Source organism: Zea mays, chromosome 7, assembly GCF_902167145.1.
Source record: "Zea mays cultivar B73 chromosome 7, Zm-B73-REFERENCE-NAM-5.0, whole genome shotgun sequence".
Taxonomy (NCBI): domain Eukaryota; kingdom Viridiplantae; phylum Streptophyta; class Magnoliopsida; order Poales; family Poaceae; genus Zea; species Zea mays.
The window spans coordinates 138719432-138747171 of NC_050102.1; the positions used below are offsets into that span (position 1 = coordinate 138719432).

Below are 27740 nucleotides of genomic sequence, written 5' to 3' on the forward strand. Positions count from 1 at the left end.
TGTTGTGAAGAATAGTGATGATGCTCCCATATGTTTGTTGTGGTAGCAGGGAGATAATCTTTCTCACAATGTCCGCATCACCTAGCTTATTTATGTCAATAGAATTGAGCTCATTGATGATTAGATTCAAACGAGAATACATATCTCTAACAAGCTCATTACCTTTCCCAATCACAATAGTTCTGGCAGCTAGCCGTTACGTGCACCGGACAGTGAACAGTGATTGTCCGGTGCACACCGGATAGTCCGGTGCCTCCTCTCAGACATGGAGCAAATGGAAACACTGTTGGCTGTCTTGTGCGCCAACTGTGTGCCACCGGTGAGCCAACTGTGTGCCACAGGTGCGCTAGCTGACAATCCATCTTCTAGGTCTTCTGTATTTTGTTCTTGGGCTCCTTTGGTCTTGAGTCTTGGACTTCTAAGCTCTTTTTATGTCTTCATTTGAGGTGTTGCATCCTCAGTGTCTTAGTCCAATCCTCTTCGCATTCTGTAAACTATAAGCATAAACACTAGCAAACACATTAGTCAACAGGTTATGTTGATCATCAAACACCAAAACCTATTGAGCCAAATGGCCTGGGGTCCATTTTCCTTACAGAGGCTCAGAACCAGGCTGGGAACGGTGGCCTGTGGATGGCTCGACTGAAGACCTGAGGACCTGGTGGCTCAGGTGAGGGGATTCGATATTCCCCATATCGTATTGACCACCCCGCCGAGGGTGGTAACCATGCATGGCATGTCGTTAATCATCGTGGTGCAGCCGCCCACCGAGGTGGTCATGAACACCATGGTTCTAGCGATTGTCGAGGAGGCAATCTCGGATCGCGGGGTTTTTGACCTTTGTGGGCTCGGGATGGACCGAGGCCTCCCTCTCTTTGCGAGAGGGTCTTACTCGTTGTTCTGAGGCAAGATCCCGAAGCCGAGAGGTAGAGCTCTTAGCCTGCTGGGTTGCAGCACATGCCATGAAACCCCTGATTTCGCTGTGGATTCGACGTCCTTCAGTGGTGGATGGTTTCGGCATTGTCCAGAGAAAGATTGATGTCGCAGCTAGGTTTAGGCTAGCCCTGTGAAAGGCCGGTGGAGGCTTGACCCCAGCCTCTTCCATGATGCGATAGTGAACGTCGCATGAATGGCGCGTGCTCCCCCATCGAGGGTTGTCTGCTGCTTCTTGCTTGAGAACTTATCGAAGCTGTTGTAGCCATTGCTGCTCTTCTCCAAGCTTGGCATGTATCTCGTGAAGCTATTCGAGGTGCACGATGTGACTCCCCATGGGGGTCTGAGTCGCACCCTGCTCCCTTGTCTCTCCGGCGTGTGGAGCTGGTGCCGGGGCGTTGGCCTCCCGAGGCATGCCAAGCTCGTTCCCTTCATCATGCTCCTCGTGCCCTATGCGAAAGCACTCTCGAGTCGGGTCGTAACCCTCATCGTCTGAGCTATAGTCGTTGGAGCCATCGGAGAGGAGGCTATCACATGCAGACAAGAAATGACCCATGGCCCTAGGATCATGAAGCCCAGAGAAGTCTAGGCCAGGACCCAGACCATCTTCTTCCTCAGAGTCTTGGTACCCCGAGGGTTCCAGGAGATCAACATACATGTTGGTGTAGGTGCTTGTGGTGTAAGGGTAGCCTGGAGGGTCAAATCTCATACAAAAGGGGATGGAAGTGAACACTGATGGTTCCCCCAGGCAAATGGTGGAGTCGGTCCTTCTTGGCCCGTAGGAGGGGGAGTCGGTGCCTCCTAACCCACAGGTGGGAGAGCTAGCAAAGTCGGTGTCACCCGACCTGTGGGAGGGGGAGTCGGTGGAGCCGACACCCCCTGGTCCGTAGGGAGAAGAGCCGGCGGAGTCGGCGTTGGAGCTGAAAGTCGCCTAGAGGGGGGGTGAATAGGCGAAACCTGCATATAACTTTAAATACACACTACAAGCTGGGGTTAGCGTTAGAATTAAATTCAAGTCCGAAGAGAAGGGAAAACAAATCAAACAAGAATCAAGGCGAGTGAACACGGTGATTTGTTTTACCGAGGTCTCTTGGGTTTGTGATTTTTCCTGCAAAAAGAATACCCAAGTGAAGCGAGAATAATCATCCACAATAACAAGACAATACTTACTCCCGCCGATGCTTATGTAAGCGATCGAGCCGAATAGGTCCATGTGGAGTAGCTCAAGTGGCTTGTGAGTCGTCATTATGTTCTTGTGTGGATGATGAGCGCCAACTTGATTTCCTGCTTGGCATGCGCTACAAACCCTGTCTTTCTCAAAATGAACATTGGTTAGTCCTAAAATGTGCTCTCCATTTAGAAGCTTGTGAAGATTCTTCATCCCAACATGGGCAAGTCGGCGATGCCAGAGCCAACCCATATTAGTCTTAGCAATTAAATAAGTGTCTAGCTCAGCTTGATTATCATTAAAACCCACTAAATATAGCTGACCATCTAACACTCTCTTAAATGCTATTGAATCATCACTTCTTCTAAAGACAGTAACACCTATATTAGTGAATAGACAGTTGTAGCCCATTTTGCATAATTGAGAAACGGAAAGCAAATTGTAATATAAGGAATCTACAAGAAAAACATTGGAAATAGAATGGTCAGGTGATATAGCAATTTTACCCAATCCTTTGACCAAACCTTGATTTCCATCCCGAATGTGATAAATCGTTGGGGATCTTTATTTTTCTCATAGGAGGAGAACATTTTCTTCTCCCCTGTCATGTGGTTTGTGCACCCGCTATCTATTATTCAGCTTGAACCACCGGATGCATAAACCTACAAAACAATTTTAGGCCTTGTTCTTAGGTACCCAAACAGTCTTGGGCCCTTTGATGTTAGAAACAAGCACCTTGTGTACCCAAACACAAGTCTTTGAACTCTTGTGTTTGCCCCCAACATATTTGGCAACTATTTTGACTGATTTGTTAGTTAAAACATATGATGCATCAAAAGCCTTAAATGAAACATTATGCTCATTTGATGCAACAGGAATTTTCTTTCTAGGCATTTTAACATGTGTGGTATGCCTTGAGCTAGAAGCCTCATTTTTATACATAAATGCATGGTGAGAAACAGTGTGAGGTTTCTAGCATGAATCTTCCTAATTTTGTGCTCAGGATAGTTAGCAAGATATAAAATGTAGCATTCACTATCCTGAACCATGGGAGCCTTGCCCTTAACAAAATTAGGCAATCATTTAGGGGCATTAAGCTTGACATTGGATTGGTTCCCATGTTGGAACCCAATGCCATCCTTAATGCCATGACGTCTCCCATTATAAAGCATGCTACGAGCAAATTTAAATTTTTCATTTTCGAGCTCATGCTCGGCAATTTTAACATTTAATTGAGCTATGTGATCATTTTGTTTCTTAATCATGGCAAGGTGATCATCCATAGATTCTACATTAATATTTCTACATCTAGTACAAATAGCAACATGTTCAACAATAGATGTCGAGGGTTTGCAAGTGGTCAATTCATCTATCTTAGCATTTAACATGGCATTTTCATTTCTAAGACAGGAAATGGAATCATTGCAAACATTCAATTCTTTAACCTTAGAAACTAAACTAGCATTTTCAGTTCTAAGACTAGAAATTGAATCATGACAAATGCTAAGCTCTTTAGTTAAGTTTTCACATTTTTCTACTTCCTGAGCATAAGCATTTTTCAGTTTAACAAAATTTTTGTATTCTTTAATGAGGAAGTCCTCTTGGCTTTCCAAGAGTTCATCCTTCTCATTAATGGCTTATATTAATTCATTTAATTTTTTCTTTTGGTCCATGCTAAGGTTGGCAAAGAGAGACATTAAATTATCTTCATCATCACTAGAGTTACCCTCATCACTAGATGTTGTATATTTGGGGGTGGCTCTAGAGTGTACCTTCTTCTTCTTGCCATCCTTGGCCATGAGACACTTGTGGCCGACGTTGGGGAAGAGGAGGCTCTTGTTGACGGCGATCTTGGCGGCGTCCTCGTCGGAGGAGTCGGTGGAGCTCTCGTCGGAGTCCCATTTCCGGCATATGTGGGCATCACCACCCTTCTTCTTGTAGTATCTCTTCTTCTCCTTCTTCTTCCCCTTCTTGTCCTCGTCCCTATCACTTTCACTAGAAAGTGGACATTTAGCAATAAAGTGACCGGACTTACCACACCGGTAGCACACCTTCTTGGAGCGGGACTTGTAGTCTTTCCCCCTCCTTTGTTTGAGGATTTGGAGGAAGCACTTGATGATGAGCGCCATTTCCTCGTTGTCGAGCTTGGAGGCATCAATTGGAAGCCTACTTGATGTAGACTCCTCCTTCTCTTCTGTCGCTTTGAATGCGACGGGTTGCACCTCGGGTGTGGAGGTGGCACCTTGCTTCAAGTTGACAATGTGTTTGGAGTCTTTGATCATAAGTTCAAAGCTCACAAACTTGTCAATCACTTCCTCGAGAGACATTAGTTTGTATCTAGGATCCCCACGTATTAATTGAACTTGAGTAGGATTACAAAAAACAAGGGATCTTAGAATAACCTTGACCATTTCATGGTCATCCCATTTGGTGCTCCCGAGGTTGCGCACTTGATTGACCATCGTCTTGAGCTGATTGTGTGGCTTGCAGCTCTTCCCCTTTATTGAGGACGAATCGACCAAGTTCTCCCTTGATCATTTCGTGTCTGGTGATCTTGGTCACCTCATCCCCTTCGTGTGCGGTCTTGAGGACGTCCCAAATTTCTTTGGCGCTCTTTAACCCTTGCACCTTATTATACTCCTCTCAACACAAGGAGGCGAGGAGTATAGACATGGCTTGAGAGTTAAAGTGCCTAATTTGGGCGGCCTCGTCCGAGTCGTAGTCTTTGTCCCCGACTTGAGGTACCTGCGCTCCATACTCAACAATATCCCAAATACTTTCGTGGAGTGAGGTTAGATGGTGCCTCATTTTATCACTCCACATACAATAATCCTCACCATCAAAATATGGTGGTTTGCCTAGGGGTATGGAAAGTAATGGAGTGCGCTTTGAAATACGGGGATAGCGAAGAGGCATCTTACTATACTTCTTGCCTCATGGCACTTAGAAGCGACGGATGACTCAGAGCTTGATGTGGAGGGTGACAAAAAGTCGGTCTCGTAGTAGACCACCTTCTTTATCTTCTTCTTATTGCCACCTCTCCGATGCGACTTGATGGAGGAAGAGGATTCCTCCTTGTGTTTGTTGCCGGACTCCCTTGAGAGAGTCCTCCCCGAGCTTGCGGCCTTTTCGCCGGTCATGATCTCCCTCTTGGCGTGATCTCCAGACATCACTTCGAGTTGGTTAGACTCTTAATGAAGCACTGGCTCTGATACCAATTGAAAGTCGCCTAGAGGGGGTGAATAGGCAAAACCTGAAATTTATAACTTTAAACACACACTACAAGCCGGGGTTAGCGTTAGAATTAAATTCAAGTCCGAAGAGAGGGGAAAACAAATCAAACAAGAATCAAGGCAAGTGAACACGGTGATTTGTTTTACTGAGGTTCGGTTCCAAAGAACCTAGTCCCCGTTGAGGAGGTCACAAAGACCGGGTCTATTTCAACCCTTTCCCTCTCTCAAATGATCACTTAGACCGAGTGAGCCTTTCCCTTAATCACACGGGTCACTTAGACCCCGCAAGGACCACCACACTCTTAGGTGTCTCTTGATTTGCTTACAAGCACTTAGAAAAGAAGTGAGGAAGGAAGAAAGGCAATCCAAGCAACAAGAGCGCAAATGAACACGAACACTCTCTCTCTCAAGTCACTAAGTGGTTGAGATGAATTTGGCACTTGGAGAGGGTTTGATCTTTGGAAATTTGTCTTGGAGTGAATGCACTAGCTCTTGTATTAAATGTGATCTCTAAAAAACTTGGATGCCAATGGTTGTGGTGGTTGGGGGTATTTATAGCCCCCAACCACCTTGGTAGTCGTTGGCCAAGGCTGCTGCCGATGGGCACACCGGACAGTCCGGTGCGCCACCGGACAGGGACAGGCACTATTCCTTGTCCGGTGCGCCGCCACGTCAGCCAACCATTAGGGTTCGGAGCTGGTCGACCGTTGGAGACTTTGTCTTCTTGCGGCACCGGACAGTCCGGTGCCCTCTGACTTTCCTGCTCTGACTCTGTCGTGCACTGTTCACTGTTGTAGAGGCTTTGTAGTCGACCATTGGCATAGGGAGCCATTGCTCCGCTGGCTTACGGACAGTCCGGTGGCACACCAGACAATCCGGTGAATTATAGCGGAGCACGCCCTAGAATTCCTGAGAGTGGCTGGTTGACATATGTACGGTCCTGGTGCCCCAGACACTGTCCGGTGGCCCACCGGACAGTCCGGTGTGCCAATCTTCAGCACACTCAAGTCTTTTTGCTCAAAAATTGTGTCCCTAACTTGGTCCTTTTCTTGGTTTGTGTTGAACCTTATGCACCTGTAATAGATGATTTCTAGAACAAGCTAGTTAGTCCATGTGTTTGTGTTGATTATCAACCACCAAAATTAGTTATAGGGAATAGTTAACCCAATTTCCCTTTCAGGAGCGATGTATGTTGATGTTGATGCTTCGGGCATGAAGCTAACGCGCGACATGTCCCTTGCAAGGGAGTCTACATCGTCGGCCTGTATGGGAGCATTGGTTGGGCGTGGGGCACTGTCCATGGTGCGATTGCACTTGTCCTGACTCCGTCTCCTTTGGTGAGAGGGGCGGTGGTGGAATTATGGACGTTCCTCCACTGGCTAGGGGAACAGGAGTGGCCTCGCTCCCCCGGCTGGGAGAAACGATAGTCAGCATCGGTTAGGTGTCTAAGTGTGAGGAGCACCATGTTGTAGCCAAAGCCAAGAGACATGAACTCAAGACTCCTGAACCAGATCACCGTGCTGAGCCACAGAGGGTGCTGGGGACTGGCCATCTGGAGCCTTGGTGGGAATGTGATGTCTACCCGCAGCGAGCCCCTATTTGGAGCACCAATTGTCGGTGTTTTAACCCGAGGCTCCTACCAACTAGTGAATTAGTGTTCTGTGCCCAGATCTAGATGTGTGATGCAAGAAGACACAAGCTTTTATCCTGGTTCAGGTAAGAGAAGGCCCTACTTCCAGCAGAGAGGGAATGAAACTTATATTATCTTGCACCCAAGTGCTTGTAGTAGGGGGTACAAGCTGGCCGGGAGAGGGAGAGGATCCCAAGTCCCTAGAGGTGATTGAGGCAAGTGCCAATATTAGTTGTGGAGGTTAAAACCTGTGAATTGTTCTCCTCCCTGAATGAAACCTTGGACTCCTCCTTTTATAGCCTCAAGGAGGGATCCCAGGAGCGCCATAGTTTTGTCGTGTATGCAGAGGAGGCGAGTCCGAGCACATGTAGCTAGTATGGCCGACAGTATGGCCTTCGTACAGGCTATTGACTCAAACCAGGAGGAGGACGTCTGGTCCCTGTATTTGCCTCTTGACCGAGCCTATCTGATGGAGGTGTTGTTCGAGTCATAGTTGTTGAAACAGTGATAAGTATGGTGAAATGCGCATGGTAATTCTCCCCGTATGGCGTAAAGCAGACTTGACATCAGTCCTGTAGCCATCCCATTGTTAGCAGCCTTCGTGGAGGAGTTGGTGGTGTCCTTTGGTCGATGTTATCTAGGCCGAGGCCAGCTCGAGCGAGACGGAGGTTCCTCCCAAGGCCTTGGTCAAGCCTGCCTCAGGGCATATAACCGTACATGGAGGGGTTAGTTCAGTTGTTGGAGTAGCCTCCTGCGGCATTCGCGGGGAGTTGTTGCCAGGGTAGTTGGCCGAAGCCGACTCGGGCGAGGCGGAGTTTCCTCCCAAGGTTGCGGTCGACTTTGGATGAGCGGAGTTCCCTCCTGAGGGTGAGACCATTCTCAGACGCACGCACATCCAATCCGTAGTTGTTTGAGCACATTAGTCTGCATGGGGGGGGCAGTGGCCGTTATTCCTGGGCGTGCGTCATTGTAGTTGGTGAAAGTGGATGGGATCGTGGTCCCATCGCTCCCTATTTGACTGCGGTGTCACGTGGTGAGAGTGGTTGGGCTCAGGGCTGTTTTCCTGTCCGAAATGGGTTTAGGCAAGGCAAAAATCGTCATTCCTTGAAGAGGGGACCTCGGGCGAGACGAGGACCTCCCCGAGTGCTGCCTTCGCCTAAGGACAGGCTCAGGCGAGGCAGAGTTTTGAGCAACCGACGAGCGGGGTCTCGGGTGAATCATGATTCATCCTTGGTTGACCTTGGGGAACGTGTCTTATGATTTTTCGGTAGTTTAGGTGTTAAGCTCATTTAGGGGCACAATTTAGGTACCCCTAATCATGATACCCGACAGATACTAACAAGACATGGGAGTCAGAGGTCTAGTGTGCACTGAACCAATACGAATTGAGGTCTGGTGCACATGAAATCTATGCAATTTTTGTATTGCTTCACCAACGACTATGTGAGGAGTTAGGGGCCATAAATAACACCCCAACTGGTGCAATTATCATCTAAGAGCAGAGCAATAACTCTCATAAGCTAGAGCAACATCTCTAACACCTCCAAGCCATCCAAATGCTTCATATTGCATAGTGTGCTTAGAGAGAGAGATCATTCATTTGAGTGATAAGTGATTGATCACTTGTGTTTGAGCTGAAAGAAGAGTGTCTTGTGATCATTAGGATTTGGAGCTAGGCTCCCATTGATTGTAAAGCTAGCAAGTGCCTTCAATGTGTGTTGAGCCTTGCAGAGACTCGGTCTCTCTATTGAGAAAGAAAGAAGGAAACTCAAGTTTGATCTTTGTGATCACTTGAGTGAGGAAAGAGTTGAAAGAGATCAGGTCCTTAAGGACTCCTCAATAGAGGCGTAGGTTTTGTTGTGAAACCTAATTCTGATAAAAAATTGCCATGTTTGTTGTGTTCTTTCATTGCAATTTGTTTACTCCTTTCCTCCCTAAGTTCTCTTGCGCCTAAGGATGACAGTCGCACCCACAGGTGCGGGTGCCCAAGGTTTTTCATACCCACTGGGTGTGGGTCTGGGTGTCAAATTCCACCCATGAATCTACACCTGACCTGACCCGCAAAATGACGGGTTGGGGTTGGGTGTGACTTTTCATCCATGGGTGCCCAATCGACCCTAGAAGAATGTGTGTCCTTGTTTACTCATGATTTTGGTCCAATCCAATAAAACCCTAGGTCATCTACTCATCTTCACTTCTTTGAAAGGTGAATTGAGATTGCATTATGTACTACATGCTTCTAAATAATTATACGAGGCGTGCTTCTCAATAATAATATGTGTTTCTCATGCTATTTGTAGAGTGTAAGGAAAATGGACCCCGGGCCATTTGGCTAATTGAGTTTTGGTGTTTGATGATTAACACAACCTGTGGACTAATATGTTTGCTAGTGTTTATAATTATAGTTCACAGGATGCGAAGAGAATTGGACCAAGGCAATGAGGATGCAACACCTCAAAAGAAGACATAAAAAGATGCATAGGAGTCCAATACTCAAGAACAAAAGAAGCCCGAAGAAATCAGCAAAGGAATCCAAGAAACGGGCTGTCAGCCAGCGCCTGGTGGCGCACCGGACATTAATGTCCGGTGTGCACCGGACTGTCCGGTGTGGCACCAGACAGTCTGCGCAGAGAGGCCGCAGACAGGCGCTCTCTGGCTGTAGCACCGGACTGTCCGGTGTGCACCGGACTGTCCGGTGTGACAACGGGCAGACGGCAACGGTCGGATCCAACGGTCGACTGCTACAGGCGCCAATGGTCGACTGACATGGCGTGCACCGGACACTGCACAGTAGATGTCCGGTGGTGCACCGGACTGTCCGGTGCACCCGACGACAGAAAGCTGCTGCTTTCTGTCCAACGGCTAGTTTGGGGTATGGAGGCTATAAATACCACCCCAACCGGCTATTCTCAAGTGTGGGAGCCCAAGCAACATACCAAGGCATATTGTAGATATTTCCAAGTGCTCAAACACCCAAGTGCTTAATAGAATCACTCGGTGATTAGCGTAGGTGCTTTGCGAAGTGCTTAGGTTAGTTAGACCGCTTTAGCGCTTGCTCTAGGTGAACCCTAGTTAGTTGAGTGAGTTTTGTAAAACCACACCACCCCTCGGCTCTTGCGTGAGTCGTTGTAATTGTACCGAGTGGGGCGAGAGTCTTGCGAGACCGTGACAACCGCGTTTGTGTCACGGTCGCCACCGTGTACCGGAGGGAACGAGGCCCGCGGCGTTTCAGCCGGAAGCTCGATAGTGGAGACGGCGGGGAGCGTCCGAGAGGAGCCGGAAGCGGAGCACCACTTGCGCGTGGAGAAGACCCGTGGCTCTCTACGGAGTTACTCGACCGTGGTGCTTGGCCCTCGCGTGGGCTTCCCTTTGCGTAGGGGCACCAACGAGGATTAGTCGGAACCTTGCGTGGTTCCGGATACCTCGGTAAAAATACCGGCGTCATCTCCGAGAGTTTGCTTCTCTACTTTGCTCTTTAAGTTTCCGCATTTATATTAAGCATTTAAGTTTCAATCTTGTATGCATACTTATTTAGTGTAGATTGAAACTTAGCCATTGCGGTAGAGATAGCACACTTAGACAAAACCGAGTTTGCACATTCTAGTTTTGATTATTTGCATAGGTTTTGCTCTAGGGATTTAATTGTGGCCTAGTTTAGTAAAAGTTTTAGAAGTCCTAATTCACCCCCCCCTCTTAGGCGTCACCCGTTTCCTACAAGTGGTATCAGAGCCCGGTTTGGCTCATTTGAAACGCTTTAGCTTCACCGCTAAAAGAGCCGACGCTTTTTAGAGGAAGGGATGGATACCCATAGGCCACCACACTTCGACGGCACTAACTTCCCATATTATAGTGCTAGAATGGCTTGTTACCTAGAGGTCGTTGATCTAGGTGTTTGGAGAGTCACTCGTGACGGGATGAAACCCCTCAAGAATCCCGAGAAACCCACCACGAGTGAGGAAAAAGAAATCCATTTAAATGCTAGAGCCAAAAATTGCTTGTATGAATCTCTTAGCATGGATATTTTTAACCAAGTATTTACCTTGAAAACTGCTAATGAGATTTGGCTAAAATTGCATGAGCTCCATGACGGCACATCCAATGTCCGTGAGCAAAAACATTGCCTAGTCTTAAATGAGTATAATTCTTTTGCTATGAAAGATGATGAGCTTGTTAGAGACATGTATTCTCGTTTGAATCTAATAATCAATGAGCTCAACTATATTGGCATTAATAAGCTAGGCGATGCGGACATTGTGAGGAAGATTATCTCCCTGCTACCACAACAAAGATATGGGAGCATCATCACCATCCTTCACAACATGGAGGACTTGAGCAACATGACCCCGACCATTGTGATTGGGAAAATCGCGGCCTTTGAGATGTCGCGAAAAATGAGTCGGGGAGAGGAGCCAACTTTCTCAAGACCATATGCCTTTGCATGTGATGAAAGGAAGGGCAAAAAGAAGGCTCCCACTCCAAGTCCCTCAAGTGAAGAAGAGGAAGAAGAAGAAAGTGATGATGATGAAGATAATCAATCATGCACATCATCCTCCGAGGACGAAGAGACAATCCGACGTGTCGGAAAGGTAATGGGGATGATCCGCAAGATTAATCTAATGGGTGTGCCCCTGCAGGTCGAGGATCTTCTCTTTAACATTGACAGGAAAAAGCAAAGGAAGAGAGGATGCTTCGCATGTGGGGAGAAGGGCCACTTCAGGGACAACTGTCCAAATATGGCCAAACCCAAAAAGGAGAGGAGCAAAGGCAAGGCGCTAACAAGTGTTAGAACGTGGGATGATTCTTCAAGTGAAGATGAACCTCCAAGGACGCGCAGCCACCGGTCCTCGTCACGATCATCACGGTCATCACACAAATGCCTTATGGCAAGAGGTAACAAAAGCACTCCATCCTCTAGTGATGAAAGTAGTAGTGATGATGAAGGTGAGGGAAAAGCCTCTCTAGATGAGCTTGCGGAAGCCGTAGAATTTTTCCAGGATGTTTGCACTAAGCAAAAAGCTCAACTTAAAACTTTGAAAAATAAGTTGGTTAGCTCTCAAAATGATTACAAAGGTTTGCTAGAAAAATTTGAAACTTTTGCAAACTTAAATAGTGAGCTATCAACTAAACTTGAGCTATTAGAATCTAGTGCTCCATCCACTGCTACCGATGATAGCCTTATTAAAAAGAATGAAAAACTTAAGACTAAGTTAGCTAGCTCCCAAGAAGCTATTGAAAATTTGCTAGAGAAAATGGAAATTCTTAGCATACACAATAATGAGCTAACTACTAAGCTAGAAAACATTGGTAGCACCCCAGCAGCATCTTTAGTTGAAATACCTGAAATAATTAAGAAAGATGCTTCTACTTCCTGCTTTGATTTAATTGATGATTCTAACCCCTGCAACCAAGTCGTTGTTGAGAATATTGTTGTAGAGACATGTTCGGATGAGGATGCAAAGGAAAATGAACAATTAAAGCAAGAAGTGGCTCGCCTTGGCAAGGCTTTGTATGACAAGAAAGGCAAAGCCAAACAAATCCGACCTCCACAGGATAACACCACTGTGGGAGTGAACAAGCCTGTAGAGGGAGAAACTGTGGTTTGTAGGCTATGCCACATGGAAGGCCACAAGTCTTTCCAATGCAAGGCGATGACCGGGGATAAACAAAGGCAAAAGCTCAAGCAAAAGCCATCAAGCAAAATCTCCAACACCTACATCAAAAAGGTGAACAAAAAGGATACTACACCATATTTGATCAAGAAGAAAAAGAACGGAAAGGTGATAGCAATCAAGGCCAACAAACAAGCCAACAAAGGAAAGGGGGCCAAACGCATCTGGGTGCCAAAGGAGATAATTTCAACCATGAAAAGCACCAAGAAGGTTTGGATCCCGAAAGGGAAGTGAGTGGACCGAAGGTATTCGGGAAATTTGGAGACTTGGCAAGTTTGAGATGTATATCATGGGATACATCATATTGGATCAAGTTTATTGCCAAGTGGGTTAGTGAAAATTTTGGACCCAAATTTCCCACCCATGACTAAGGTAACTAGTTTTATTGTATTTCTCGTTTTTAGATATGCGTATCTATTTATCTTTTATCTAGTTTACCTTTCTTGCCTAGTATTACATTTGTTATGTACTTTTGTTCAAAATCATGCATACTAGGTAAATCATATGGTAGGATTGCTTGTTTTTAATTCATATACTTAAGCAAACCTACATGGCTTAAAATGTTTATTTAAGCACGGCACATAGCTTTTATATCACTCCATAGTAAATGATGCATCAATTGAAAATTTTGATCTCTACAAGTTGTATCATTTAACTTATATGTGCCAAAGTTAGGATTGTAGATAATTTGCCCCTCTTGATATCAAATCAAAGTGCATGTCTCCAACAAGTATTCAAAACTTGTATGCACATCTTCAGGGGGAGGTTACTCTATAATCTAACACTTTGAGACTAACACCTTTTCAAGTCTATTTCATGTGATAGTCTCATTGTAAGGAAAATGAAGTCCCCGGAGAAAGACAACAATCTTCCACTGCAAAATCTCCAAGAACTCTCATGTCTCTCAAGCTCGCCATTGAATTTCAATCGGTATCTTTTGAGACTGCATCTAGTATCATTTACTTGTCTTCTCCAATATTTGATTAGACTATATTTCATATCATATACTTCCATGTTGCTAAAAATGCATAAGTGGTTAACTCATATTCTGTTACCTATGCATAAGGGAAGTTAGTCTTTTCAAATCATGTCTTGCACCTCTAATTTTCACATGCTTTTTCCTAAGATCTCTGTCAGGGGGAGCTTTTCTTCATCTCTAAAGGGGGAGAAAAACTCTTTCTAAAGGAGAATACTCATTTAGGGGGAGTAATCTTTTGAGGACAAGTTTTTATTTACTTCCTACATGCTTTTAATGTCTTCCTTTTCGGTGGTTGATGCCAAAGGGGGAGAAGTTTAGGGACCAAAGCAATGAAAACTATATCAAACACCAAACACCACCAATTTAAAATTTTATATCTACAAATGGCTTTTCAAGTGGTTTTGGTTATTTGGTCCAAAAATAGGAAGTAAGTGAATTATGGAGTTAGGGGGAGGCTTAAGTCCATAATTTCACATTGTGGGGACAATCATGCATCTTAGCAAGTAGATTGCATATTTTAATTCAAATATCTGTATTATTTGCTTGCTTTGGTTGTGTTGTCATCAATCACCAAAAAGGGGGAGATTGTAAGGAAAATGGACCCCGGGCCATTTGGCTAATTGAGTTTTGGTGTTTGATGATTAACACAACCTGTGGACTAATATGTTTGCTAGTGTTTATAATTATAGTTCACAGGATGCGAAGAGAATTGGACCAAGGCAATGAGGATGCAACACCTCAAAAGAAGACATAAAAAGATGCATAGGAGTCCAATACTCAAGAACAAAAGAAGCCCGAAGAAATCAGCAAAGGAATCCAAGAAACGGGCTGTCAGCCAGCGCCTGGTGGCGCACCGGACATTAATGTCCGGTGTGCACCGGACTGTCCGGTGTGGCACCAGACAGTCTGCGCAGAGAGGCCGCAGACAGGCGCTCTCTGGCTGTAGCACCGGACTGTCCGGTGTGACAACGGGCAGACGGCAACGGTCGGATCCAACGGTCGACTGCTACAGGCGCCAACGGTCGACTGACGTGGCGTGCACCGGACACTGCACAGTAGATGTCCGGTGGTGCACCGGACTATCCGGTGCACCCGACGACAGAAAGCTGCTGCTTTCTGTCCAACGGCTAGTTTGGGGTATGGAGGCTATAAATACCACCCCAACCGGCTATTCTCAAGTGTGGGAGCCCAAGCAACATACCAAGGCATATTGTAGACATTTACAAGTGCTCAAACACCCAAGTGCTTAATAGAATCACTCGGTGATTAGCGTAGGTGCTTTGCGAAGTGCTTAGGTTAGTTAGACCGCTTTAGCGCTTGCTCTAGGTGAACCCTAGTTAGTTGAGTGAGTTTTGTAAAACCACACAACCCCTCGGCTCTTGCGTGAGTCGTTGTAATTGTACCGAGTGGGGCGAGAGTCTTGCGAGACCGTGACAACCGCGTTTGTGTCACGGCCGCCACCGTTTACCGGAGGGAACGAGGCCCGCGGCGTTTCGGCCGGAAGCTCGATAGTGGAGACGGCGGGGAGCGTCCGAGAGGAGCCGGAAGCGGAGCACCACTTGCGCGTGGAGAAGGCTCGTGGCTCTCTACGGAGTTACTCGACCGTGGTGCTTGGCCCTCGCGTGGGCTTCCCTTTGCGTAGGGGCACCAACGAGGATTAGTCGGAACCTTGCGTGGTTCCGGATACCTCGGTAAAAATACCGACGTCATCTCCGAGAGTTTGCTTCTCTACTTTGCTCTTTAAGTTTCCGCATTTATATTAAGCATTTAAGTTTCAATCTTGTATGCATACTTATTTAGTGTAGATTGAAACTTAGCCATTGCGGTAGAGATAGCACACTTAGACAAAACCGAGTTTGCACATTCTAGTTTTGATTATTTGCATAGGTTTTGCTCTAGGGATTTAATTGTGGCCTAGTTTAGTAAAAGTTTTAGAAGTCCTAATTCACCCCCCCTCTTAGGCGTCACCCGTTTCCTACAGTAGAGCTTTTGTTCAATTATTTGCAATGGTTGATAACCCATCGGGTGCCCAACAGGTGGGGGTGCAAAAATCCACCTCTTAGGCATTATGGGTGCATGTGTGGCTCAATGTGTTGGATGTCAACATGGGTGGTGCGCACTACACCCACCCATTGCAATCCCTACTTGCGTCGATCTTTATTAAATGTTACTATGTTGCTCCAAGTCATAAATCCACACATTCATAAGAGCAACATTCTGCAAGTCGAACTCTCCTTGATTCAAACTAACCCTTACATTGTTCTAACCATTATACTGGGATCAAGTTGTGTTTTAATTTGTAAATTTTAGGTTTCATCTATTGACCCCTATAGGTGACTAAACACCTAGAATTCTCACAAACAATATTATTTAGAAAAGTATACATAGCCCCTCATTTTTAGATGGTATTCTACTTCACCCCTCACATTCAAAACTAGTTGTTTAACCCTCAAATTTACAAAAATGAGCAAATAACCCCATGTACGGTTTTAGTGAGTGGTTTTGCTAATTTGGCTTTGCCACTATGGCTGTAGATGTTGCTAGTGGTGTGTTGGTCGCTAATGTGGCATTGCCACATGACACTAAGTTTTGTCTATTTTAGTTCTATGATCTAGCAGTATCTAAAATTTATATAATTTTACACAAAAGTTGGTAATTAGATATTATTTTTTCTTCTAATTTTTATGGAATTTCAGTAGTACTTTAACTACTAAAAAACTACATGAAAAGAGCGTAATCTTATTGTCATAGATTGGATTCTTATCTTGTGAGGCTAAAACTCTTACTATATAACTAATACTGTTACTAAACTAATGAAATTTTAGTTGATTTTACTATGCAAGTTACGTGACCTTTACTTTAATTACTAACTAAATTAATTTTACATTTGTTTTTTAAAACACTTAACAAACAATAATAAAACAATCTCTGATTTTTTATACAATCCTTCTCTCATCTAAAACAACTTAGATGGTGTTTGATTCTTCCGACTAAAGTTAACATATGTCATATCGAATGTTTGAATGTCAATTATGAGTATTTAATCTAATCCATTATAAATCTAGTTTAGCTATACAACTAATTTTACCTAGCTAATTATTAGCTAATTGACTATTAGCTAATTTTTTTGGAAACCTCAACTGAATGATTGATAAAAGTGATATGTTTTTAATGCAACACTGTAAGGTTTTTCAAAACCAAAACTAAACTAATTGTGCCAAAAAAGACTAGTCACACAAAAAATTTCAAGTTACGCAAACAACATAATTCACTTAAAAAGTTGAAATAATGAAAATACTTGGCGACGCTATAGAAGAAGATATTAGGAGGCATAGGAGAATGGAGGAGGGGAATGACGACTACGCCGAACTTGATCTGACGATAGTGACAGACTGTCCTTATTTGTGTGCCACTAGATCACCATATTTGATGGAACTCTGTGGAATATGGAATGGACAAAACAGAGAGTAAGATATTAGCTCGGTTAAGTCAACTAATGAACTAATAGATAGTTAGTAGATAGTTAGGAATATACCTAATTATTAGTTAGGCCATTAGCTAAACAATTTAGAGATCGCTTGCTAATATTAGCTCCTAATTAGTTGTTTTAGTGTGCTGTCTTGGTTTTAATAATAAATTAAGATAAGTGGGTTTCATCCCTCTCATATAAAGAACTAGTAAATTGGTCGCGCCTTGCGCGACTCGTTCACCGATATGTTTTTACATTTTAAAAGTGTTGCTTTAGATATATATGTGCAATATAATCATGTATAAATCAATAAATTTGTGAAACTGAAACAAAGAAAGAAAGATATATAACTTGTTTGTCAGTTGATGAGTTTGCTATGGCTCTCCTCATTCCTCGGGTTTCCAAGTCAATCACTGATTTTGATGCGGCTATACAATAGTTATTCCTTGTACCCACTAATTTGCCATGCACATACCTTATCAGCAATTACTTTCATATAAGAGATGACAGATTATTCAAACCTTCAGATGGTATGTGCACCAGTCGTGCTCATACACTCACACTCACACTCGTACTACATCTAACTTATTAAGGGTGTGTTGTCTCCCAAATTAGTTCACATGGATCGCGACCGTATGTGTCCAGGCCTCCACACGCATCAGTACCTCGAACACCAGGTCCTCCCCCAGATTTGCTCGTACCCTCCGGGCTTAGAACTTGGCGGCAGCTGCTCGTCCATTCCTGCGTCTTGCGGCAACTGCTCCTCTAGCAGCGTCAGTGGAGCCTGCAAGGACGAAGACGAAACACATTAGTCAGTAGGCACTAATCTTCGTAAACAAATCTAAAAATGCATATGTTCAATTCATATGTAGACATGAAGAACAATGTGTTTTAATTGAGTTCTTATCCATAAGTTCTAAGCAGCATCATTTGAAATTGATTTTCTAGTATTTTAAAAAGCATATGACCTCAACCAAATTGAATATCAAGAACCTTAGAACACACCTATCAACAGATTGGAAAACTTCAGCAATTTTATGTTCAGTTACATGCAAATCGAGAATTTTTCATATTTAGCACCAATAGATCAAGGAAAAAATATACTCCCTCCGTTTTTTAGTTGACGTTTTTAGTGTAAAATTGCATTAGCCAACGTCAAATGAAAAAAACAGAGGTAGTATAATATAACCAAACACGATAGCTCGAATATATGATGCTCAATGTTGGAGACAGACTATTTGTCACACACTATCCTCGTTGTCAGCTCGACGAGGGTGGCCACCCATCAACCTTCTCGCCTTTATGAAACCATTCCTTCTCTGCAATCACAAACCAAATGCAGCTGATCAAGATATCACTCCAATTGTACTACCCAACTCATAACACTGGTTAACAATATTCTGGGAGAACATAAAGCAGAAAGAAACCATAACGAACATCTAATAATAGAAAATTCATTTCATAAGTACGTGAATCAGATGGTAAGAATCTTCTAAACATCCCTGTATCATAGTGTATTAATATAAATCGACTTGGCTGATGGATCAAATTTTATATTGTGGCTAATCTAGACCTAAAACCCTCCCCAAAGATTATCTCCCCAAGCGATGGCAACAAAAAATCCTAAGCCATCAACATCAGAAAAAGTCCAAAGCCGACCGATCCATCGACCCAGAAATAGCCACTGCAAACCCCTAGGCCCTAGCCGGAGATAATGCGCACTGAATCAAACTCAGCAATTCAACGGTAATCCAGCGATTCGGCTGACCATCGGCAGGTCCGTCGTTTGCTAGAGTCCCTCCCCTGGACCGACGAGGGAGTTTTACGCTCTGGTGAAGCTTAGTGTGAAGCCCCAACGCCTATGTTCATAGGGTCGGATGTCGCCTCCGCCTGCGAGGCGTTGGTCATGTCGGACAGGGGCTGTAGAGTTGGAGCAGCAGCGGGGCCGCGGGCGGGGGGACAATGGAAGGGGGCGCTGTTGCAAGGCTGGAGCAGCGACATCGTGGCAAGCGGTGGTGAAGGGGAGGGTTGGACAACCGACGACGTTCGTGGCTGGAGGAGCGGTGGAGCCGATGGCTTCGCTTTGGCACGAGCGAGGCTTGGTGCAGGGGCGCCGTCATGAAGCTACAGCAGCGGCATTGTGGGGAGCAGTGGCGGCGGAGAGAACAATGCCGACGCTCCCCTTCTCGATCTCTCTTCTTTTTTTTATCACGTAGCGTGAAGCTTCCAGTAAAAGAGAGGTTGGACAGGAGCCTACGCACACACGAAGAGACGTAGCCGCTGAACAGCGATCGGACAGTGCAAATTTTTTCGCCGATGTAGACGAACGCTGTCGCACGTTTGCGTCGCGCTCTATATAGTAGTAATATGAGGCTAAAATATCCTTTTCATTATTTTTATATTTTATTTTATGCTTGCCTTTGCGTGTTGCAAAGCACTTCTATTTAAATTTTAATTATCTTTTTCACTATACAAGTCAATAATCTATAAAGTAAAATATTTTGGTAAGTTAGTGGTTCCAATGGAACATCTTTCTACTGAAATAAGATTTGTCCCTAAGGTAGAAGGACTTTAATTCAACCTATATAATTTTTGTGAACTAGAGTATTTTCATTTAAACTGGGATTATTTTTTAATTAGGAATGAGTGATTTCTATATATAGAAGTAAAAAATTCTTCTGTGTAAAAGCTAAGCCTAAGGGCTAGTTTGGCAACATCATTTTTCAAAGGATTATCATTTTCAAAGGAAAAATAAACTAATTTCACTTAGAAAAGTAAAATTGCATTTAAAAATAGGGTTGTTTGTAACTTTATTTTCTCAAGTGATTTCTGTTTTTTTAAAGAAAAATAAACTAATTTTCTTTGAAAATATGAAAATCTTTTAGAAAATAGGATTTCCAAATTAGCATGAAACATTTTCCCCCATAAGCTGAGGCATTTTTTTTCGTGAAAGAAAACGGGTTCCCGAGTCCCGACGGCCGACGCGCCTTACGCCTAATCCAGCGGCTACGAAATAAAACACATCCTCCTTCCTTTACTTCTCCCGTTCGTCCCCCGTGCTCTTTCTCCCTCTCGTGGCGCTGGGCGACCGCCTACGCAGGCCAGGCGCCGTCGCCCTAAGCTACGCCAGGTTCCCGGGTCTTGGTCGGTCCCTTCACCGGCGAAGAGCACCCACCAGGTATGCGCGCCTTATCTTTCCCTCCTGCTGTGCGAGACCGAGTGACAGAACCCTAATTTAAGCTATTTGGCTATTTGTATCCGGACCTGATCTAACTACAAGTTACTAACTACGATTTTTGCCGCAAAACATATTGGTTGTACATATGTATACCCATGTCCTTTAATCGAGCTCAGACGCGCCGGTGCCTGGATCCGGAGGAAGTGCTGCGGGTTTCGGCGGTTCGTCTCTCTCGTTGTTTCCGGCGGGGTTATGAAGGCGGTGGGATACAACCTCTACGATAGCAGCGGTAAGTTTGCCCGAATTGACCAGTTTTAATCCTGATGTTTTTTTTCTTGGTTAGGGATCCCCGTTCTATTGGGTCAATTTGTGTTTCATCCTCACTGTATGATCTTGAGATTGATGTTGCTACTAAGCAATGTAAATGTGCAGCAGAAGATTTAAATTGCGGTGTTATACAGATAGCCCAATGAATAAATTGTTGAAACTTTCTTTCCCCAAAACTTTGGATTTTTACTCCTGACGCCCAGGATTAAGTCCTGGGTCATTAGATATTAGATATAAGGGTCCTGATCGCAAGATGATGGAAACAAATAATATTACAACTGTATACTCAAAGTTTGAGAGTAAGCATTATATGTCTCCATTTTTTTTGCTAAGGAATAAATAACCATTTTTTCCTTACCACACGGAAGCTCTAGGATGGGGTTTCTTTATTTTGACACCTAAAAGAAATTACAAAAAACATTCTTTAAAAAAAATGCAGCTTGTATTAAATATAATTCAGGGGCTTGTTTATAGGTATTTCAGATTTCAGAGATGTAATACGGAGTATTGGCTATGGAAATCTCTATACCAGTGCTGTAGTAGTTTTACTTGATGAGTTACGTGTCAGGAAAGATTTTCTACTTTACAGTTTACACTTAGGGTCCGTTTGGATCCTTTCATTTTGAAGGAATTGGAATCTACTTAATAGAGTAGGTTATTTGGTTTGGAATTTATCATTCCACCACTTTCCAAAGTTTAGATATAAGCCTATCTTAAATTCATAGGATGAGGAGTGGAAATTGATCTTATCATCTTTTATATCACTAGTCTATGTTTCTACTCTACAACTTATAACATGTTCTTCGGCTCGCTCCTCTATAGTAGAAATGTAGCACATAAATATCTTTTTATATGGTCAATGGAAGTATACAAATTGCGATTATTGTGCAAAATCATATTAGCTTAATTGATCTATGGCTAAATTGCGATTATTAGAATGGAATTCAATTTCAAGGATCCAAATGGGGCCTTACGGTATCCTGGCTTTGGATTCATTATAATTTATACCACGTCACTCACCTTCTCTGGCTAGTGACTAGTTCTGCGCTTCTGGCCCACTAGGCACCAAATTGTAAATTCGGGTTACAAGTATAGTTGGTGTCGCAGTCATAGGACTACATAGTCCAGATGTATACCTTATGACTTGCTGTCATGTTGTGCATTTCATATACTACACTATTGATTCCTCTCTCTTTGCTGTAGGGACTGATGACGATCTCCCTCCAGCACAAAATAGAGGATTGAGAGGACGGGTTTTCAGTGGGAATGGCCGAGCATCTGCTGGGGCATTTCCTTACATGAGGGCAAATAATGATTTGGAGAGTGAAATACATCGAGTTGAGCAAGATGCATATACTGGTGTTCTTAGGGCATTTAAAGTGCAATCTGATGCAATATCCTGGGTATACAACTGAATCGGAACTTGCGCTGTCAGTTTCAGTAGTCATATCTTGGCCTACTGTTTGTGCTGAGAATAAGATAGATGTGTTTATGTACAGGAAAAAGAGAGCTTGATTACTGAACTCAGGAAAGAACTGAGGGTTTCTGATGAGGAGCATAGGGAGCTATTAAATAAAGTCAATGAAGATGGGAGCATCCGTCAAATGAGGTATTTCCATAAAGCATTTATGTATGTGTGTGTGTTTTTACTTCATCATCTATATATCATCCTTTGTTAATTGCTTTCACCTAAAATATCTGCAGGGAGTTAAGACAGGCAGGTGGAATCCCAAGTGGTCTGCATCGTGGCAACAGGGTTTTATATGATGCAGAACCTGGGCCCACTACCAAGAGGCAAAGGGCATCTCATTCGATTCCTTCGCAATCTGCAGGCCTCCAGTCCCCTATGATGCCCTCCCACTCAGTTTCATCTGCAAAATGGGGTCCTTTGTCAGCAAGAGGCAAGAAGGCGAAGATGGTATGTTCAGAATTTTATGCATAATATTTTTTGCATCCTGTGATATATTTATATAACAGCCTGAGAACAATTTTGTAATGACTTCTGGAGTTGTACAGCCCATTCCTTTGGTGCTACCATCTGTGGATCCAAGTTCGTTAATAAACCATAAAGTTTATACAAGGTGGCCAGAAGACAACAACTTCTATGAGGCCACCATAACAAAATATAATGCTGTGACGGTTGGTTTCAATTTTTGCTACTGTTCGCTCCTTGATGCACATATGCATCAGTGCCCAGTAATCTTCTTTCATGATCTCTTTAGGGTGAGCATGAACTCGTCTATGACATGGGCACACAAGCCGAGACTTGGGAATGGGTTAGGCTTTGTGATGTAAGCACTGTTTGCCTGCAATGCTTGTATTCATTTTTCTATTTATCCCTTTTTTCTCTCTTTTCCTCTGTATTTAGCTGTGTTCTTCCATTATACACTATCTAACTGCTTACTTTTTTTGTTATGCTTTCTCTACCATTGGATATGCATAATTGTTTTTTGTGCATTGCTTGTGTGTTGATTGATGTGAACAAAAATACTATCTGCTCATGTGCTAGTCTGTGTTTTGTAAAATATTTGTCGTTGTAGCACTTCCATTAACAAAATTGTATTTTTGCAGTGGTGCAGTAGCCTAGATAATATATTCTTACTGATTTGCTGGAGCTGAAATTTACTTGCTTGTATGATCTAGAGCATGAATACGTGTTGAATTAACATGTTTGATCTGTAGGTGAATTAAAATTTGCCTGGCTGATTATCACATTGCCATTAATTATTCAGTTGAAGATTGATAAACACTCCTTAAACAGATGGCACCTGAAGATATAAGATGGGAATTTGATGGACATCTTTCAAATCATGATGGCTGGGGCCCTTCTGGCCCTATGCTGAAGAGGCACATGACCAACAACGGTGCTATGGCAGGTTCAATCAGGGGAAGAGGAAGGTTATCGATAAATGAGCCTATAAAAGACTATGCTCCACCTCAAAATGACATCAATAGGAATTTTGATTATATTGACATACCAAATACTGAAAGTGTTGTTACTGAGGTAAATTTCAATCAACAGTCAGACATAAAAAGGTAGTCAGATATAATTTTGTCTCATTGTTGTATGTTTCGAACACAGGTGGAGAGGGTGTTGGCCAATCCAAATATGCCTGAAATCGAGAAGGCAAGGAAACTGCTGAAAGTGAGTTAATTCTTATGTTCAAATGTTCCTTTCATTTGATAAGCTCGTTATCATATTTTTTCCCCTTCTTTGAGTCATGAGTCAAAACACTTGTTCTTTTAGGATCAGGAGCAGTCATTACTTGATGCAATTGCCAGACTTGATGAAGCATCTGATAGCGATAGTGGTAACTGGTAAGTTCCTGGCCAGTTCTACCTCATTGAGGTTCAGATAATACTATACACTTAGTCACTTATACAGCAAGATGATACTTCCTCCATTCCGAAAGTTAAATGTTTTAGCTTTTTACTGTCATACTTTCTAACTTCGACCCAATTTAGAGTAAATTACAATGCCATTCTGTAAACTATTATACCCCGTTTGGATGTAGATATTGGAGCACAGAATTGGGAATTGGAATCAACTTTCCTAAATTCTGTTGTTTTGTTACACGTGGAATTGAGATTTGGAATCAGAGACCCATTTCTCTGGAATTGGACTATAACTAGAAACCCCCTCTCCCAATACAAAGCCTCACCCCTCGGTATTGCGTGGAATTAGACTGCATAATTCCAAACTCCAATTCAGTGATATTCAAACAATAGAATTGGAATTACATCTCATTTCAATACCATGTCTGATTTGGTATTCAACTCAATTCAATTCCATCCTCTCCAATATCGTCATCCAAATGGAGCAACGTCATTTGTATCTAGGTCTCCAAACTATGAAATTGTAGATGTAGGTCCCTAAACTATTTAAGTATCACAATTCTGATTCAAAGCAGCCATATCATAGAAAATTAGCTAATGTGGAGATGTGCTCTACCATGGAATTGACATGTTGCTCTGTAGCTCATATTTACATGGTCAATCCCTAAACCTAAAATATATGTGATTCTCACAAAAGTTCCCAAACTATGAAATTGCAAATCTAAGTCCCCAAACTCTAATCTATTGAAGTACTCAGATCCTGGTCCAAAGCATCTACGTATCTCCGCCGCTGCAAGGGCGACACACTTGAGACCTACTCATGTCGGTGGCTACTGAGCATTATCAAGAATGAGTTATGCAGGGTTCTCAACTGCAGCAAGCTCACTTGAGACCTAGTGGATCTAACAAACATTAGTAGTTTATTAGTATGACCACAAATAATGTTGAAGAAGTCACCAACAACCGACGTCCATGTACACCTCTAGAATGAGTTATGCAGGGTTCTCAACTGCAGCAAGCTCACTAAGACGGTGTCCATGCATGGTGCCCAGAATGAGTTGCTAGGGCTGGCACATTTTTGCCGAAAATGGATCACAGAACCGAAGTGTCGGTTGTTTGGTTTTTCGGTGCGGTGTTGGTTTAGATTTTTGGCAACTTCGGTGATCGGCTTCAGTGTTGGTTTTTACATCACACCTAACTGTTAAACTGTCTTATACCAAACAAAGCAAAACATGTCATGCACATCCTATCAGGTCTACGACCCATAACTCCCTTCAGCACACACCTCCAAAGTCCCAGACCTGGATCCATTACCTCTGCCTGCACAACCACATGCTCCGCTTCATCCCTTACCATTGCTCTGACATCAATGGCAGCGGGGATGGGACAGTAGAAGTGTGGAGCGACGCATCAGGCTTCCCTCTACGGCCGCCTCCACATCAGCTTCCCCACGCCCAACTTGTGGGATGAGGCGCTTATCCATTTGGGCGAGCCTGCAGTCCTGCTCATGCCGCGGTGCCGCCTATGGCAGGGAGCAGCAAGAAGCCAAGAACGTGGAGTTCATGGGTTGTGCAAAACAGCTAGGGCCTGTTTGGTGACAATGTTTCTCAAAACCATAGTTTTACAATACTACACTTTGCAGTTGTCATTAATAATACCGTAGTTTTGGCCAGCTCCAAGAATACTAGCTATTGTTTGGAGATATCGTAAACCATGGTATTTAAGCAAAAGCTAGTCCTACCATAAAAACTTTGTTCAAGTGGAGCTTCACTCCAAAAATACCATTGTATCTAGAATGCCATGGTTTTGAAAACACAGCTTTCCGGAATGCAACCAAACACATGGTATAAAATGCTATGACATTCCTATAGATTATGATACTGCCTAGAAAGTATAAAAAATATTTTACTTCGCGAAAGGGCCTCTAGCCTAGCGGTTAAGGACTTCCGAGTAGCACCTCCAAGTCCTGGGTTCGATTCCTATCGGGAGCGAATTTTCAGGCTTGGTTAAAAAAATCCCCTCGCTGTGCCTCATCCGCTCTCAGGTTACGATGTCCTGTGCGCCATCCTCTGGTTGGGCTGTTGCAGAGTGGACAGTTGACGCCGACCCGTTAGCGATGGGGGGCCAGGGTTCGGGGATTTTCTCGGCCGGGACCATTGTTTCGGTCTCTTCTTATATGGAATACCGGGAGGGCGGTCTTTCCCTCCCCGGCCGAGTTTTTTTAGAAAGTATAAAAATATTTTACTTCCAAACATGCACTTAGTAGTTTTTAGTAATTAATATTGTTTATTGCGATAAATTGTTGTCTATGTATGAATGTATTACTCCCTCAGTCTACAAATGTTTGTCGCTATGGTATTCGTGTCAGTCAAACTTTCTCAAGTTTGACTAGATTTATAGAATATATTAGCAACATTTGCATCTTAGAATAATGTTACTATAAAAATAGATTCAAAGATCTACCTAATGATACTAATTATGTACTATAAATATTAATATTTTTTTATAAAATATGGTTAAAGTTAAAAATGGTTGACTCCTCGAAAAGTGGAAAAGTGAGTAGGCAAACATTTGCCAGGTTACTGCACTGCTATTCGATGAACACCAAACTGATAAACTGAACACTGAATTCATTGGTTTTTGGCTTTTTGTAGCACCGAACTGTGGTTTCTTTTTTTGTAAATTACATCCATTTTTCCTACCTTCATATACAATATCTTTCCTTTTTATATTTTTTTTATGCAGACATAAAAAACATCTCGCGCAGGGCGCCTGTTAGACACTAGTTTTTTCTATACACTTTCAAGACAAAGATAAGGTTGAATCAGGAGAAATCCAAATTGACGAAAATTTAGAACATATGTAGTACTCCCTTTGTCCCAATATATAAAGCGTAACCACCTATGGTTCAAAGACAAAGAAATACTTTAATTCTTTCAATACTACTGCATCGATGTACGCATGCCTATAGAGAGCATGCATTATATTATGGGACAAGAATAAAAAGTAGTTAGACCTTATAAACTGGGACGGAGAGAGTATTTGCTAATGGATTAATGGTCCAGTTTATAATAGGATTCTTGGATGAACCTTTTGAGGTATAGGAGTTTTTAACTACTGGTATATTAAAGTCTTCCTGGATGCTTGTTAAATGCACATCAGAAATGCACATCCGTCAGCTGATCATCTTACATGTTGTATTCATGCTTCGCACATTTCCCTGATCGATTTTTGTGTTATAGAAGATATGGCTATGGAAGACCGAAGGGGTTCTGCTGGGGTCCTGGGGAATGGAACGGCATTGCTACTTAGTTGTTGGAATTGGAAGATTAACATGCATCTGTGTATCACCTACCTCGACCACAGAACAAACAAACCACATTATGGCAAAAAAATTGACATGCCAGAAAATGGTGCCTGGAAACTGTTGATGCCTGAAATGGGATTTGCTGGCTACACAAAATTGAGCGCACGAGGAGCAGGGATATGCAAATGTCAGAACTGTTTGAATGGTGTTTCCTATGTAGCGTAGTAAAAGTAGCTTAAATGTTCTAGATGATTAGCACGGATCACTTAGCATTCCTGATTCAGTATAGGTAGATGTCTAACTCTAGCATAATATCCAACTTGGTTGTTCTTGTACTCTAATGTGAAAAAGGACGTTGTTCACTCTTTTCATGTTGGCTGCTTGGCTAGGACTTTGTTGTGCACGCTTTTCATTTATGCTGCTGGACGTATCTTATTAACTACTAAGAGCATCTCTAAGATAGGTCCTAAACAAGGTTGTATTTTAAAATATAGGCCCTGGAGTCTTAAAA

General features: G+C 43.2%; 1 protein-coding gene across 6 annotated transcripts; it reads left to right on the forward strand.

The window, feature by feature from the left end:
• The first annotated feature begins 20066 nt into the window (after nucleotides 1–20066).
• Nucleotides 20067–27617, forward strand: LOC100276211 (uncharacterized). Of its 6 annotated transcripts, none has more exons than XM_008652975.4 (11): nucleotides 20067–20259; nucleotides 20436–20548; nucleotides 21790–21989; nucleotides 22086–22195; nucleotides 22291–22504; nucleotides 22603–22725; nucleotides 22809–22877; nucleotides 23348–23590; nucleotides 23669–23731; nucleotides 23834–23904; nucleotides 27165–27617. In XM_008652975.4, coding segments are annotated over exons 2-11 (1131 nt in total). In that variant the 5' UTR covers nucleotides 20067–20259; nucleotides 20436–20511; the 3' UTR covers nucleotides 27166–27617. The 6 variants fall into 6 exon arrangements, with proteins under 6 accessions (XP_008651197.1, XP_008651198.1, XP_008651199.1 ...); XM_008652976.3 differs by having other exon boundaries at nucleotides 27168–27617; XM_008652977.4 differs by lacking the exon at nucleotides 22603–22725.
• The last annotated feature ends 123 nt before the right edge of the window (nucleotides 27618–27740 follow it).